This window comes from Salvia hispanica, chromosome 4 (assembly GCF_023119035.1).
Source record: "Salvia hispanica cultivar TCC Black 2014 chromosome 4, UniMelb_Shisp_WGS_1.0, whole genome shotgun sequence".
NCBI classification, from domain to species: domain Eukaryota; kingdom Viridiplantae; phylum Streptophyta; class Magnoliopsida; order Lamiales; family Lamiaceae; genus Salvia; species Salvia hispanica.
The window spans coordinates 22,031,275-22,048,530 of record NC_062968.1 but is presented as its reverse complement, the minus strand read 5'-3'; the positions used below and the strand labels follow the sequence as shown (position 1 = coordinate 22,048,530).

Here is a 17,256-nt window from a genome sequence, read left to right as displayed (position 1 = left end):
CGGCTCACCATAAATGAAACGGAATGAGTAAAATGGAAATTCATAGAACATAATTGATCTATTGCCTATAGTGCTGTTAATAATTTAATATTACAAGAAATTAAGTCAACTACGTCAATAGTGAAATGGCTAGTGTAAATGTTACCATGTCATTTAATTAGGAGCTTCGACCATTATTTAGTTGATGCATAATTACTTGAATTGATGGCAATTTTTTTTGTCAATTTTGACACACTAGCTGGATGATGTCGTCATCAAAACATTATAAAGTATTCAAACCACATGAGTTGGATGATTTCGACCTCTATTCTACACAAATAAAGTATTCAAATGTTTTCTTAACTTTTATATACGTTCGTGTTTCGTCAACTACTTTTGGTAGAAGAATTGATCATATTTAATTCCGGCCAAACGTATTATTGGCACTAATATCATTATATAGAATTATATTTAGCCTAGTCTAATTAACATAAATAAATATTTTTTTTACGTCCAAATGAAATATCATTAATTTATGACGGGTTCCAAACTTTCGAGTTGTCCAATTTTTTTGTCATACTCAACTTATCGTATTAAATTCATTTTTCGCATAATTTTAATTTTATTTTAATGGGGTACTATATTTAATTTGTATTCATCTAGATGCCGATTGACACAATTTTTCGTCGGCGATTGACGCAATTAATTTTTAAAATTTTACTCTTTTCTGATTGATATGGAAATTAATTTGGCTGTTTGGTGTGTTGATGTTCTTAAAATTAAATGAATTTAAAATTTACGATTTAAAATATTTATGCATGATTATGAATATTTATAATTTATTGATAGTATTAAATATGTAGATATATCATTAAATCAGCATTATTTGTCAAATCCACGATTTTTTCATTACTCAATTAATACTACACAACTTTTTACTGTTCATTGAATTCCCAATAGTCTTTATTAAAATACCCTAATCTCAAAAAATAAATAAGAAAATATATTTATAAATTAAATAGTATATATATTCTAATAAAATGAATATTGGAAAGATAGTGGATTGTCGTTGTCTGTATGATACACAAGACGAAATATCCTATACATTATTTATTATTTCGGAAAGCGACATGAAGGGATATATATTACTACTATATAACTCCTCTATCGTCTTCGTTATATGTTAGAATTAGAATTATCACACACAATTAAGAGAGAGAAACACACACACACACATACACAAGAGAGAGGAAGAGATGAGTGGTGAAAGAAATGGGCATGTGGAGAAATCGACGATCTCGATTCCTCAAGTGAAGTTCACAAAGCTCTTCATCAATGGAGAATTCGTCGATTCTATTTCAGGTATGTTTCTCTCCTTACTTTTATTGTTTCTACCTATATCACACCAATAACTAATTAAGACAAAGAATTAGGATTTTCAATTGTTTATCAATCCTACCCAAAACTATTAATTATAACAATAAAGTTAGGATTTACTACAAATAAACAACTAAAGAACATGTTTTCATTTCAATTGGTGCGTCGTGAAACTCATGAACATGTTATTGTGCTAAGATGGATGATGTTGATTTCTGTTTAATTCCATGACATGAATCATGATATTAACATAAATTCAAGGAGAATTGTCGGAAAAATTCTACAAATTTGAATTGGTTAGTGTCGAATCATCATGTTTCACAAATAACTAAATGTCTCGTAACGAAGAATTTCACCATATTACTTGTATTAAATGTTACCGTTTAAGTAGTTTGTTAGTATTTTCGGTCGACCAAATTATGGAGTAGTATAATTTTCCTAATTCTAAAAGTATTGGATGAGTGAGAATTTGATTAGTTTTTTTCTGGCAAAATTCACATTAGCTTGATGTTCATAAAAATCAACGGGACGTACTTCGTATTTTACTGAAAAAGGCCACGTAAAGACTTAGAACGTGACAAAATACATTAATATTATTGTCATGAAAAAGCATAACCAAAAAGATATTTTATGCTCAAATAAAACACAAGTATAGTTTCAAGAAAATGTGAAAACAACTAAGTTCGATGATGGAAATTTAGGCGAGAGATTAGCCGTTGAATATATATTACTACTAATAATTACGAATATAAAAATAATGGAGACAGCTAAACCCAATCGGCAACCGCCCTCCTAGTAAGCCATATCCATTATTGAGCAATAAAATAACAAAACATAAGTCAATGGTAAAAAAACATATAGTAACTACAGATATTTATTCAATTTTGATAGCAAATGATGACGTGGACGAATGTAAGTGTTCCGATTCTAGGATAGAAAATATGATGACGATAAACTAGCCATCAAAAGGGACTTTTATGTGCGCTTACAAAAATATATATCGCCATCAATACGACATCAATTTTATGATTCAACGCTAAGAGAAATAATAATTTATTACATAAATTACAAAATAAATCAGGATGCAAATATCATTCTCGAGCTTTCTATGCAATAATTGTCTGCATTTTAATATTTAAAAGGTATATATTAATATATTATATTTCGTTAGAACATTTTACAACTAGATCCGTTGAAAATATAATTTATTTTCTATTACTACTTATTTTAATATTTTCTATTACTACTATTTTCTTCATTTCTTCTCGAATTTCAGCACCTCGTAATCCTCAATCTTTAACGGTTGGCTTTCATTGACGTCATCATAGTAAAATCTAAAATAATTTCGACCACCGACAATAACGATAGAAAAAAAAATCATGCAATTTAGATCATGATATAATTAGCCGAATTATTGTTTTTATATAAATTTGAGAAATGTGATGCTTTAAATTATGCATACTAATATTGATTGGAAACGAAAATAGGGAAAACCTTTGATACAATTGATCCAAGAAGTGAAGAAGTGATTGCTAAGGTTGCTGAAGGAGATAAGGAAGATGTGGATATAGCGGTCAAGGCTGCCCGTGAGGCCTTCGATCACGGCCCATGGCCCAGACTGCCCGGATCTGTAAGCTCAATTTTACTTTTTATTTACTTATTAAAGTACTCCCTCCATTCCATAGCAGGGGCGTTTTTCCATTTCCATCCATTCCATAGTAATAGAGTCATTTTCCTTTTTAGCAATGACTGTTAGTTTTTTAACGAAATCGTAAAAAAAAGGACTACTTCATCGACATTTTCATTTGTTATGGACCTGTTTTTCAAAAAAGTGGATGTTTTGGACCAAATTCGTACTTTGGTCATATGTTTAGGACCAAAATTGACATTTACCCTAATATTTAATTAAAATGACTATCATGTCTTTTGTTACGTTGATAGTATGAGTTTTTGCATAATAATTCAAAATTCGTATACAAAGTAGTGTTGAATCAATTCAATATTGATGATGTGTGCAGGAAAGGAGGAGAATAATGCTGAAATTTGCAGACCTAATCGAGCAAAATCTAGAAGAGCTAGCTGGCATCGACGCAATTGATGCGGCAAACTTGTATAGTTTGGGGAAGATGATGTTGATCAACAACGGAATCGAACAGTTTCGCTACTACGCTGGCGCAGCCGACAAAATTCACGGCGAAACCTTGAAAATGTCGAGACCGCTGCACGGCTATACGTTGCTCGAGCCGGTTGGCGTGGTCGGACACATAACTCCGTGGAATTTTCCGACTCAGATGTTCTCCATGAAAGTCGCGCCGGCACTCGCAGCCGGCTGCACGATGGTTGTCAAGCCGGCAGAACAAACTCCCCTTTCTGCTCTGTTTTATGCTCATTTGGCCAAACTGGTGAGCATGACTACAATTATACAATGTTGTTTAGTATATTAAGTAGAAAAACTAATCAAAATAATTGAGATAATAAAATAGAGAATAAGTGTTTTGTTTTAGAATTGTTATTCTGAGTAGGTCAACCAAAAAGGAAAACTTATCACTTTAAATGGGACGAAGAACATTAATAGTAACTCTATTTATGATGTTTGTTTTGTTAATATTTGAACTTTATCAGTATGTGTCATGTGGATAAAGTGACATTGATGGTTTTGTTTCTCCGACTAGGCTGGTGTGCCAGATGGGGTCATAAACGTCGTGACGGGCTATGGATCTACGGTTGGTGCTGCAATCAGCTCCCATATGGACATTGACATGGTGAGCTATAACGATCGTAGAAGTTAATGGATTCCATCTTAAACCCAATTAGCAGTTAATGGATTGCTTGTGATACTTATATAGGAATTCTAGTTCTCTCTTAGTTTATAAACTAAACGGCCTTATATATTGCGATAGGTGAGTTTTACGGGGTCGACAGCGACAGGACACCGGATAATGCAAGCGGCGGCGACTAGCAACTTAAAGCAAGTTTGCCTAGAATTGGGCGGCAAGTCTCCTTTCATCGTGTTCGACGATGTCGATGTTGATAAGGTTGCTCCTCTTGCTCTCAGTGCTTGTTTCTTCAACCAGGTAACAATTTCTATTTATTTTTTTCCTTTCATCTATTTCTTGAATCAAATGCTTCTTCATAGTTTAAATTGTGATCCCAAATATAATCTCAGGGCCAAATATGTGTGGCTGGGACTCGTCTCTTCATTCAAGAAGGAATCTATGATAAATTCGTAGCTAGATTGTTGGAGCTCCTGAAAACATGGGTTGTTGGTGACCCTTTTGATCCAAATGTTAATCAAGGCCCACAAGTATGGTTTAAAACTTCCATTTTTCATGATATTTTTCCAAGGGACAGCACGCGTGCAAACGCAATAGTTCATGGATCATTAATATTACTGTTTTGTGACAGGTTGATAAAAAACAATTTGAAAGGGTTCTCTCTTATATTGAGCTAGGCAAGAAGGAAGGGGCCACATTGTTGACCGGCGGCAAGCCCCTTGATCGCAAGGGATACTATATCGAGCCTACTATATTCACTGATGTCACGGTACGTAGTTTTTTCTATCATCCAAAGTAAACGCTCTTCTAAATCAATACACTAATTATATGTTTTTTTGACATGGTAGGATGACATGACCATAGCCCAAGAAGAAATTTTTGGACCCATTATGTCAATCATGAAATTCAAGTAAGTGCACTGTGACAACTTACAAGATAGTAAGATTTTGTATATTTTTTTGCACTATATCTAGGGCTCGTTTGATAGATTATTTATGTTTCGGACCGTTAATATAATGACCATGATATGACTATAGCCAAAAAGATAGAATTTCGAACTAAAATAACTTCAGTAATACATTTGAATAAACAGAGAGTGATAAAGATATAGGATAATTTCATCTCATTATCTATGTCCAACGCCAAAAACTGTTACTATAATCCACCAATTGAAGGGTTGATTTTCTATGCTGAAACACGAGCTTCAAGGTGGCCGGCTTCCACATGCCATAGAAATAACATGAGTCATTCACTAAGACTAACTTATTAACTTGCTCTGACATTGTTTCGAAACACCTCCTTAGTCATTACCTTACTATGATTTTGTTGTCCAAATATATATGATAAATGTAGGAGTATGGAAGAGGTCATAAAGAGGGCAAACAACATAAAGTATGGATTGGCAGCTGGGATCATGACAAACAACCTTGACACTGCAAACACAGTTTCAAGATCCATCAAAGCCGGATCAATTTGGATAAATTGCTATTTTGCATTTGACAATGATGCACCAATTGGAGGCTATAAAATGAGTGGATTTGGGAAGGATATGGGGATGGATGCTCTTCACAAATATCTTCAAGTCAAATCTGTTGCAACCCCAATATATAACTCTCCATGGCTGTGATTTCACTTGATTTTGGGACATAACACTACTCATGTCCTATGTTGATTTCCACTATTTGCTTTTGTGATCTTGGTGATAAGTATTTGTAATGTAGTGTCTTTATTTTTGGTGTTTGTATGTGGAATAAAATTGGCATGTCTTTTTCTTGGCAATTCTTTTTGTGACTTTCTTGGATGAGATTGTGGACTTATAATTTTCGCCACATATAGATGATAAAATATATAATGTGTAGCGTCTAAAATAAAAAAAATATTGAAAGTTTTGTGTATTTACAAGCAATGACCCATAATCCTAATTAAATTTGATGAATTGGTCGAATTTGTGAGTAATTACAATTTCAAAAAAGAAAAGGATCAGATATCATGTTGTTAACATTTAATGTGATGCTGTAATTGCAATTTGGTGTGATTTCAAAGACTTTTATCCATAGAAGTTTAATTGAAATTGCAACAGGTTCAAAGATTGAGATTTAAATTTGCGAAAGGCTTCAAAACTAGAAGGATAGTGAGATAAGTATATAAATATAACACAGAAAATGCCATTTAAGAAGTATTTTTTGCTTCTAATTCGATCTCCAGATCATGTGATAATAGGTAAAAATGTCATATTCCATTAGTTATTTATGAAAATTTCATGCTTCATAAAAACATTTGAAAAATGCTCTCTTTTTTGTGAAATGACTATTATATCCTTAAATATTGATAGGACGAGTATACAATTTGCAATCGTCGCCATTCTAAAATCTTGGCCTTAGCCGCCTACAATTAGGGCTGGGGAAAAATACCGAAATACCGAAATACCGGCCTTATCGTACCGAAAAAATACCGAAAATACCGAATTTTCGGTATACCGTGACTTTTGGTACGGTATGATACTTTACCGAAATATTTTGGTAAGGTAACGGTATGAATTTTCAAATACCGCGGTATACCGTTGCATACCGAAATTCGGTATATACCGTAAATTAAGGTATATACCGTAAACTATGGTATATACCACAAAAATATAGACGCAATTATATATAAAATATATTTTGTATATTTTTAAATTATAAAATCATCGTAAAATATAAATATAATTATGAATAAATTATATTAAATTTATTTTGAAAATTATAAAATATAAATAATATTCTAAATACTCTAATTTTCTATTTTAATTGATGTTGATAGTCAGGTATACCGCAAAAGTAAGGTATACCGAACTTCGGTATGGTATACTGAAAATGAGGTACGGTATCGGTATGGAAATTCGTCATACCGAAAATAAGGTATACCGAAGTTCGGTATACCGAAAACTTTGGTAAGGTAAAGGTATGACTTTTTCGCATACCGTATTTACGATAAGGTATACGGTATGGTGGTTTCGGTAAGGTATACCGTACCTACCCACCCCTACCTACAATATACCATAACCATACTAGCACAATCGACTTATACCCTTTATATTCCGGAGCAACAATTACAAAACTTACACCTCGTGAGTTTGAATTTTCACATTCATTGGATTGCAGCAACCTAATGCGACATTCTCATTAGCATCTTCATCCCATCCCAAATTGCGAGCCTTGGCATAATAGATTGCATATTTATGCGCAATATTATCAACATTCATAATAGATTGCTTAAACTTATAATATTATGCATTATTGAATTTAATGGTATTCAATATTATGAATACAAAATAAATACTCCTATAAAAAAATCTTAAAACAGTATATTTCTACATATTTGAGTGCATATAAAAGCCTCCATTCCCAAAAACCCGAAACTTCTGCGATTTGTCTTTCTCCTTCACTTCAGTCTACTCCTTTTCTCGCTGTTTTCCCTCTCTTTCTCTCTCGAGATAATAATCCAATTCAATCCAATTCAGTTGATCTGCAGATCATCCAACTACTTCGACGATTCAATACTTCAATTCCGCATTGATGGATCAGGACCAGGCTTCTGAAGCCCTAAATTCACCTTCCGCTGCAATCGGCAAAAAGCTCAACGCCAAGGCTCCTGAATTCGTGCCCCGCGCCTCCTCCGCTTCCTCCACCGCCGCCCAGCCTCCGCCGCCGACGCTGCTTCAGCCTATATACGCGAGGCCGCCGTCTTTTGTGGCGCCTCTGCCACCGCCCTACTACGGATACGAGGCCTTTTACCAGCAAGATGCGGCGCCGTTCTACGCGTATAATGCGAATCAAGGCGGTCGGGGCGAGGATCCGGCTGAGGGAAACGCCGGTAGCTCCTCGGCATCGAAGAATGGATTGTCCGATGCACATCAGAAAGTAGTCAATCAGGTTAGGTTTTATTTTCGGTTATCGGCTTTGAATGTTCGTTGTAATTGCAGTTTAATTGTTTTTCAAGTTGCTGAGTTTGTTTCAATATTGTGTACTGAGTTCTGTATGTATACTGGTATTCATATTGTGGTCAATTCTCTATTTGTGATTCTAAAGAAAAGAAAAAGGAGAAAAAATGACACGATATCGAAGATAGAAGTTGGTAATCGCTGCAGAAGTTTGACAGACATGGCTTAATGTGTATATATAGTATTCTGCTATTGATTTCCCTACATAGTTTCGTTTTTGCAGCACAATCCCAAGCTCTTTTGTTTTGTGTAAAAGAGTACTTTACTATAGATCCTGTATTTACAGTCCTTTAGTATCTGCATTGAAAAAATAATCAGTTTTCGAATGTGTGTTTTTCTATAAATAAAAGTTAACATCTCCAAGTATTTGTTTGCTGCAGGTTGAGTTCTATTTCAGTGATATCAATTTGGCAACAACTGATCAGTTATTTAGGTTCATGAGCAATGATCCTGAAGGATATGGTGAGGGAATTCTTACCATTGTTTATTTTATTGAACTATCTCAAACGCGGTGTCTTGCAATATCGAGCTATTCTTCAGTTCTTCCTTATTTATAACTATTTGTGTTCTGTAACTAGGATGTTGGTGGTGTTTTATTAATTTTGGTTTTTGGTTAGGCATTCCTGTAAAGCGTGTATAATGAAAGGATAGAAGTAGGTAATATAGGAGTAAAAGCATTCCTTATCCAATCTAATGAGATCTTGTAGTGAAACAGAGACTATGGTACGGCTAATCATTGCTACTGAATCAGTGATGCCTCTTTTTTTTGTCTCTAACTAAAAAGAGATGTAGAAACTTTGTTGGTGAGGCTGTTCTTAAACTTACCTCCTAACCATTTTGTGTTAACATACCGTGATATGGAATTTTTGGGTTTTGTTCATACCCTCCCATTGCTGGGAGGTACTACTATTTTCTAATTTCTGGTGTTTGATTTGAAAGTAAACTCAGATGGTTGTATGATGGTTCTGCTTTTACCAACTGTTGGTTCCAAAATTTTATTTCATTATTACTACCTCTTACTGACTGTTAATCCAATATCATGTCATGCAGTGCCACTTTCTGTTGTTGCATCATTCAAGAAGGTAAAAAGTGCCATTACCGACATTACGCAGCTTGCAAGTATCCTGCAGACCTCAAGTAAACTGGTAATTTTGCAATCACCGAGTCCCCGATCCCCCAACTATTCTGTAGTATTCACTATTCTGCAAGTTTTGATGACATTACTGAGTTCCATTTTGTTGTCATTTCTTTTTTCGCCTCCAGTTAGTAAGTGAAGATGGCAACAATGTTAAACGGAAGCATCCATTAACTGAATCAGATATGGAAGAGCTGCAAGTAGGTGTTATACTCATATTTTGTATTTGTCCCTTGTGTTACACTTGCAATAGAATCCTAGTTTAGATACTGCAAAATTTTGACATCTATTAGGTTCTGTTATGATTATTTGAGGTTTTACATTTTTTCCCTCATTGAGTTAAATGTAATTTCCTTGTTCTGGTATCATCCTCAATCACATTACTTTTTGTCTGTAGTCTCGTATAGTCGTTGCTGAAAACTTACCTGAAGATCATTCCCACCAGAAGCTCATGAAAATTTTCTCATCTGTAGGAAGGTATATGGTTCCCCTTTTTTTGCACAACTAATACAATTTAAAAAAAGAATGTGATTAGATTGAGTTGCATTCCTGTGTCTTATGCACACCTTTTAATGATATGAACAGCGTTAAGTCGATTCGTACCTGTGCGCCTCAGAATTTAAATGGCAAAACAGGAAAAGGTGACAGATCACACTTTTCTGGCAAGGTATTCATTTAGTAACAATTTCATTTCATGTCTCATGAGGCTTAGATATTTGAATATGCAAAGGACATGATATTCTGCACATTTTATAGGTAGTTAATAACATGAATATAGTAATATACTATAGTAAATTATTGCATTTGAAATGGGTTTTCATACAACTCATAATATCAAATAAGTTACCACGTTATCCTATTAAAGAATATGCATATATGTAGATGTTGGTATTGCTATAACTTATTCCCATACTTGAAGTTCCAATTTTACCTAACCTCTACATTTGATACTTCCATGTAGTTTCATGCTTTTGTGGAGTATGATTCTGTTGAATTTGCTGAGAAAGCGGTATGACATTCTGAATCCCATAAAATATGTAAACTCCTGTCTAGCTTAGACATTAGCTTCTGAACAGCTGAAAATATTCCTGGCTCTGTGCGCAGGTCACTGAACTGCAAGATGAGAGCAACTGGAGGAATGGACTGAAAGTTCGTTTGCTGCTTAATATTCCTGTATGTATCTCTGTCTTGTTTCTCTATATAAACAATATTTTACTGAAAACTGAAAAGAACTTATCCATTCAAATATAAATTCCCTCCCTCATGTTTACTCTTTCTGTGGGACGCAATAACATCTTCAAACATAATATCGATGACATGCTACATTTATCGTAGAATTTGGTTATGGTAGATTCCCTCCCCCATGTTTGCTCTTTCTTTCCCTTTTTTGTCACATGGTTTGATATTCGTGGTTTTGATGCAATAACTTTGTTAAAAAATTTTATTATCATCCATTGCTGTTGGTTGTATATTGGCATGAGTTATAGTTTTGTATGCTTATTCTTAAGATCTACAGGTGAAATCTACGCAAGCACGAACAAAGAAAGCTGTTCATGAGGGTCAGCCTTCTGGTAAGAAGGACGAGGCTACTGTTAGGGAGATGCAGGCTTTGAAGGAGAATCACTTGGAAGAGTCGTTGCAAAACTGTGTTGCACAAAGTAATGAACTTCAGGTAAGGCTCCCGATTTAATAGAGCACCAATTTTTTCTGTTTCAACTCAAGAATTAGGAATTGATTATTCTATAGTTATTTTTTTCAATTTCAATAGTTCTCAAATTCTATCAGGTGGTCAAGTTGGTGATGTATTTGTCTCCTTTATCTGCTTCAAAAAATTACTAATGGGGTTTATTTAGGATGGATGCACCGTGCATCCGAATGCACACGAGTTTTTTCGTTACAAATAACAGTAGTATCTTGTGTGTACAGTTGGAGGATTACGCAAAAGGCAATGGACTGAAGAAGGGGCGCAATACTGGAAGTTGCGGTGGAAACGGTGGTGGGAGGGGCCGAGGAAGAGGAAAGGGACAGGGGCAGGGACGTGGACGCCATCAGCACACGGCTAATGGAGGAGGAGCTGCTTTGGGATCCACGTCGTTGGATGTCCCAGTGTCGAACAACTCATCCAAGACATCCCCAGTTCCTCGCATGCCAGATGGCACCAAGGGATTCTCTATGGGGCGAGGGAAGCCGTTAGCCATTTAAACACGAGCAGGTATGGGAGTATCCATCCTCGGCTTAACGGGTAGTCTGTCGATTTGTGAATCAGGCTATGCTTTGTAACAGAGTGATATGATTGTTGGACTTGAAAGAAAGCTCTATAGTAGTAGCATTGGTGTTTCCCTAATCATTTTTAGAAGCCCCCTTCTCTGTAGATATTCAAATGTTCCATCTTCATCCAGATATTATTATACCCATGTGATATGAATGAGAGCAAGAAAGTAAAGCCAAGAATTACTTATTCTCTCTCTCTCTCTCTCTCTCTCTCACACACACACACACACACACATCTGTTACAAGGGAAGAATATTGGTTGCATATGTTTTTGAGTTTTATGTTGGATTAAGATAGTTGTACGTTAAAACCCGAGCCATTTCAAAATTTGCTAGGAATTTTTGTTTTTCAGAGTAAGAGCTTTTTGTTAGTACTATTAGACAATGGCTTTTCTCAAGCTAGTAGCAGCTCATTGGAGATTACAAATAGCATTCCAATTTCAGAAATGCTCAAATGTTTTAAAACACAATGACATGAAGATTTTCGAGTTTTATCAAAGTAAATCTACGAATTCATGAGCCTCTCCATCACCAGTTTCACCACCGCAGGGCCATTCACAGTAACTGCAACTTTGACTGTGGGCTTATCGGACCATTCTGTAACTTCCTCAAACCTTGTTACGATGAAACGTTAAAATGTCAGCACATGATCGCCATCGGACCAGATATCACAAAGATTTATTATTGTCACCAGAATTTGAGAATATATCAACAAGAGTCACTTTTGAAGGAAGAAGTTCTACCTTTTTTGCTTGTTATAGAACAATGTTAGACCCCTTGTAATGCCCACTGTTTGGACACGAACAGCACCTTCCACATAAGTTATCAACGAAGGATCAACAGCAGCAAGAATAGTTGTTGGGTCGTGAAGATAGACACCTGCGTTTTGTGGAGATGATGTCAGTGAAAGCATATAATCTTGCCATCCTTCTAATTAACAATTCTTTAAAGAAACCTTTCGTTCGGTATGCATCGTGATGATATCCAAAGTATACATCCAGAATCTTGCACATATACTGGGCAAACTTTCCACTTGATTCTGCTAGCTTATCTCGATCAGCATCTGAAAAAAGGAAAGTGAAGACAAAATTTTCCTGATTAGAAGACGCACAGTTTACAGGCGATGTTGTAATAATGCCTACATGTGTCTGAAACAAGTTTGTTCTTCAAAAGGTACTTGTATCAAAAAACATAACCCACAGAACATATTTATAACAGAATCAAGCTTCAGCTCATAATTTAAAATTTCAACGAGTTTCCAAAGGATTTTGAATGTTTAAGAGTTTAGTTCAATGGTATAACAGGTCTCAGACATGGATTTGATTGTGAAAGGTTTACTGAGTATGACTGGTTTACCAGTTAAAACAACTTGATGAGTGACATTAATCCCTATAGCGAGAATATCAGCTCCGCTGGTGAATACAATATCCGCTGCATCAGGATCTCCGAAAATCTAGTCAAGCATAACAAAAGTGAACATAAGAAAGTTGAGGAAAAAAAGAAGTCTTATTTGAAAAACACATTAAAATTGTTCTTCGATTTACATTTGCCTCGGCTGCTGGATTCACGTTTCCATTTACTGAAAATGCACCACCAAGAAGGATAATTTGTTGAACATTTTTAACAAAGTCGGGATCTGATTCTATGGCCTGCATGAACCAATAGATCTCAGAGAAAAGAAAAGAACAAACGGCCGAAGAAGCAATGCCAGATCCTAACCAGTGCAATATTTGTCAGAGGACCCAGTGCCACCACTGTGACCTTTCCGGGGTGAAGATTTACTTGCTCGGTAAGAAATTCTACAGCAGACTGCTCAATTTGTGCCCCTTCTGGTGGAGGAAAGTTTTGATTTCCCAATCCATCGGTACCATGCACAAAATCAGCAATCCGAAGTTTTGTACCTTTCTTTACATGAAATGAGTTTCATAAATCGTGCAAAAGTACAAACTCAATGATTCACATCACATTTCATTACAAAAGAAGTTCAAGAAAGCAAACCAAAATAAAGAGTAGAAACATGACAGTTATGGCTTCATGCATCAGCACAATGTCATGTAAGACATCAACCATGTGGTTATTAGAAATCAAATCTACGACATGAACCTTTTAAGAACATAAATAAATTTCTGCAAATAACAACCACATCAGAAGCATACTTGTATGTATTACGGAAAAACGACAGATATTGGATTGGTAATGAGATGCAAGAAGTAATAGTTTACACAAGCATACGACCTCTAATTAAGTAAAAAGCAGAAATAATTAGTGGCAAATGGTATGATAATACATACAGTGATGGTCACATGAGATCCTTCAGCCACAGGAATATCTGTCCTCCCAGCAATCTCCAACTAGAAAAGTAATTTTCAATATTTATCAGAATACTCAAAACCTCAGCTACTAAATATGATAAGATCTCACCAAAAAGAATCATCATAATTGTGCACATTCAAAATTGCAAATTAACCAATATAATAGGCTCATGAATATGGAACTATCAGCTAAATCCAGATGGAAAACTATAACTGATCTCAAATTGAACAAAGATAAGTCTCTTCTCCCACATGCGTTGGAGATATCAATTCGTAAGCAAAATTGAAACAGCTATAATCATTGACCAATCTCCAAATCATACAATTTCTCAAAATCTAAAATTTTGATGGAGAGAGAGGCAACAGTTCACCAAGTGTAAAGCATTTCTGGTGGCGAGTGCAGTGTAGACATTGCCGTAAATAGTGGTGAGTCCAATCACTTCAACTTCCGGTGATTGCAGCGCCACAAATATTGCCATCGCATCATCTGAAAAATTCAATACACAAAATTACACCGGAACTTCCAACAATTCAGTAAAAATTTCCGATCAAATAATTGCTTGTATACCAATTCCGGGATCTGTATCGATTATGATCTTCTTGCGTTCCTCCATTGATTGAATTCGACAATTTTCAGTTTTTCAGCTTGAGATACAATATCATATTTTATGTAAATATCGGAATATTTGAATTTTCAATTATAATTTTGATTGCGTTTTGAAATTGTAGATGTGCGGTGTTTTTTAGCTGGAGTAATTAATTTAGTTGTTTTGTTCCATTTTGCAAACATAGCTGTCAGCAACCACGTTACTTTTAATCATTTTTTATATTTTAGTTAAATTAGTAGTATTAAAACACATCATATATTTTTTTATTGCGTCGAATAAAGAAATCCATGTTAAGGCCTTGAATCTAATCCATAATACTTCTTCTGTCTAATAAAAATATGAATATATGATATGACGAGGAGTGATCAAGGTTTAACTAATTTTAAGTGTATAACTATAGAATAAATCTCAGCCACACATCTTGTTACTCTAATTAAATCTTAAAGGTTAAACAAATTTTCAGATTTTTGTTAAAAATAATAGCCCAAGGGCATTTTTGGAAATTGAATGTCAACATCTCAAACTCAAGCAACGATTTCTCCCAAATTCAAAGTGCAATTTCTTCCAAAATTCAAGCGTAGATTCCTCCAGAATTCAAGCGCCGATTTCTTCCAATCTTCACCAAATTTGTTCGCAAAATTAACGTGAATTGTGTTGCGTGATTTCTAAACCAAATTCAGCTTCCTGTCCAAATTCGTTCACGTTTGATCGCGACGTCACTTCCCGGTCGAATCGCGATGTCTGGAGTCGGGATTGACGGCGGGCATCATCCAATGGCTGAAGCAAGAAGGACAAGATGGTGTACCGGCGGCTGGCTCAAATGCCACAGCCAAGCTTCGCCTCTGATTCGCAATGAGGCAGGAGACCAACACCGTGCGCTGCCGCTCACCGACGACGGTGACGGTGTCGACTAGGCCTGCGTTGAGGTCGAGAGAGAAATAGTGATAGAGTGAGAGAGAGGGCAGTCGGGGAAAGAGGAGGGAGACGCCCGCATCGCCACACGCCGGTGACGGCGGTGGTCCTCCGCGACCAGGCGAAAGAGAAAAGAGGCGTTGCTGTTGTGAGAGAGAGAGATAAAAGTTTGGGCGCATTGTTCAGGGTTTAGGAATATACTTTACTATATGAGAATATACTTCACTATATGAACAATATACTTCACTGAAATGAAAAAACGGTACATTATAAGGCATGCAAATTATACTTCACTATAATCATAATATACATCACTATATAAAAAATATACTTCACTGAAATGAAAAAAGGGTACATTATAAGGGATGCAGAATATACTTCACTATAAACACAATATACATCACTATATGCTCAATATACTACAAAACACTGTAAGACATACATCGTATACTTCACTCTAAGCATAAACTGAATCACTGCAAAGGTAAAACACTTCACTCTTAACATTTATTAGTTCACTTTAAGCTCTATACACTCTAATCATGAAATACTTCACTCTATGCACGTTTTTACTTCACTGAGATTAAAAAATAGTGCACAATAAGCATGGATCACAAACACTTCACTCTAACCATGGAATACTTCACTCTATGCACGTTTTACTTCACTGAGATGAAAAAATAGTGCACTTTAAGCAAGGATCACAAACACTTCACTCTAACCATGGAATACTTCACTCTATACACGTTTTACTTCATTGAGATGAAAAAATAGTCCACTATAAGCAAAGATCATAAACACTTCACTCTAAGCATGAAATACTTCACTCTATGCACGTTTTACTTCACTGAGATGAAAAAATAGTTCACTATAAGCAAGGATCACAAACTGTGACGCCCCGGAAATTTTGATCCTTTCTTTCGAGATAAATCGGATTTAGTAGCTTAACTAATTTTCTCTTAGAAGTTGTGTAATCGTACTTTTCCTTGTTGTATTCGACTTTGGAGTAATTTAAGTATTCTCGTTGGAGGAAATAAAGTGCAAGAAAATTTAGTTCAAGAATAAAAGTGGAGGAAATACTTTCACTAGAGAAATGTGAAAATGTTTGGAGAAATAGAAATGCATGAGAATAAAGTATTTAAGTACATACATCTTTATTTGGTACAAGAGTGAACATTGACAAGCTACCACTATCCTAATGGTCTCAAGACCTAAGACCTTGGCTCCAAGCTAGAAGTAAGAATGTGAATGCAAGCATAGTAGGGATAAGATCCCCTCTTCTTCTTCTTCTTCCCCATCCTTCTCGATTTTCAGCCCATAAGGCTCCAAAGTTCCAACCATGTACCTACAAAGTTTACACCAAATTGGGGTTAGAAGTGACACACAAGTAAAGAGAGAGGGAATCACAAGCTAAATAAAGAGATGGAGCATTTAGTGATAATGTAGCTAAGCAAGCTACAAAGTATAGCATGAGGTATAGCTGAGAGAGGGAGAAGGAGGCGATGCCTCCTCTCTGCCGCTAGGTTCGCCAAGGACGCCGGCGCTGGACAAAGAGCGCTCGTCGGAGAACGCCGAGGCGAATTCGCCGGCGACGCAGGTGAGGCGCGATCCCGCCGAGAGGAAGGGAGCAGAGGCGATGCGTGCTATGCGCTGCCGGCGACGCAGAGGAGGCGCCGACCGGAGCAGCGGCGAGCACGAGAAGGAGATGCCGCCGGGTTCTTCGATGTGATTCCCAATTTAGGGATTTTGAAATTCGACGAATCTGGGAGAAATTTGGAGAAGAGATGTGGAAATCGCGAGAGGTGACGGGAACGGCGACACAGAGGACGGCGAAGACCGCCGGTCGCCGGGATGAAGGGGAAGCCGCCGCCGTCCCCTTGTTCACATAGGGTTTCTAATTTTGAGATAAT

The 17,256-nt window shown here is 36.0% G+C and overlaps 3 protein-coding genes across 4 annotated transcripts; 2 read left to right on the top strand and 1 right to left on the bottom strand.

The window, feature by feature from the left end:
• The first annotated feature begins 1,166 nt into the window (after nucleotides 1–1,166).
• On the top strand, nucleotides 1,167–5,909 carry LOC125223209 (aldehyde dehydrogenase family 2 member C4-like). Its single transcript, XM_048126233.1, has 9 exons — nucleotides 1,167–1,341; nucleotides 2,844–2,986; nucleotides 3,375–3,758; nucleotides 4,029–4,118; nucleotides 4,257–4,430; nucleotides 4,523–4,660; nucleotides 4,762–4,899; nucleotides 4,979–5,040; nucleotides 5,484–5,909. Exons 1-9 carry the CDS (start codon nucleotides 1,236–1,238, stop codon nucleotides 5,755–5,757), a joined length of 1,509 nt encoding a protein of 502 aa, XP_047982190.1. The 5' UTR covers nucleotides 1,167–1,235; the 3' UTR covers nucleotides 5,758–5,909.
• A 1,611-nt stretch (nucleotides 5,910–7,520) lies between these two features.
• LOC125222212 (la-related protein 6B-like) lies at nucleotides 7,521–11,702 on the top strand. The gene is made up of 10 exons (XM_048124711.1): nucleotides 7,521–8,041; nucleotides 8,490–8,571; nucleotides 9,160–9,254; nucleotides 9,373–9,444; nucleotides 9,642–9,721; nucleotides 9,830–9,911; nucleotides 10,206–10,253; nucleotides 10,349–10,417; nucleotides 10,761–10,916; nucleotides 11,171–11,702. Exons 1-10 carry the CDS (start codon nucleotides 7,685–7,687, stop codon nucleotides 11,444–11,446), a joined length of 1,317 nt encoding a protein of 438 aa, XP_047980668.1. The 5' UTR covers nucleotides 7,521–7,684; the 3' UTR covers nucleotides 11,447–11,702.
• A 201-nt stretch (nucleotides 11,703–11,903) lies between these two features.
• LOC125222213 (probable uridine nucleosidase 2) lies at nucleotides 11,904–14,553 on the bottom strand. 2 transcript variants are annotated; one of them, XM_048124712.1, is made up of 9 exons: nucleotides 14,395–14,553; nucleotides 14,198–14,313; nucleotides 13,806–13,865; nucleotides 13,234–13,419; nucleotides 13,059–13,163; nucleotides 12,871–12,967; nucleotides 12,470–12,577; nucleotides 12,258–12,393; nucleotides 11,904–12,128 (listed from the first exon to the last, which is right to left on the bottom strand). In XM_048124712.1, exons 1-9 carry the CDS (start codon nucleotides 14,438–14,440, stop codon nucleotides 12,020–12,022), a joined length of 963 nt encoding a protein of 320 aa, XP_047980669.1. In that variant the 5' UTR covers nucleotides 14,441–14,553; the 3' UTR covers nucleotides 11,904–12,019. The 2 variants fall into 2 exon arrangements, with proteins under 2 accessions (XP_047980669.1, XP_047980670.1); XM_048124713.1 differs by having other exon boundaries at nucleotides 11,904–12,131; nucleotides 12,260–12,393.
• Nucleotides 14,554–17,256: the final 2,703 nt, after the last annotated feature.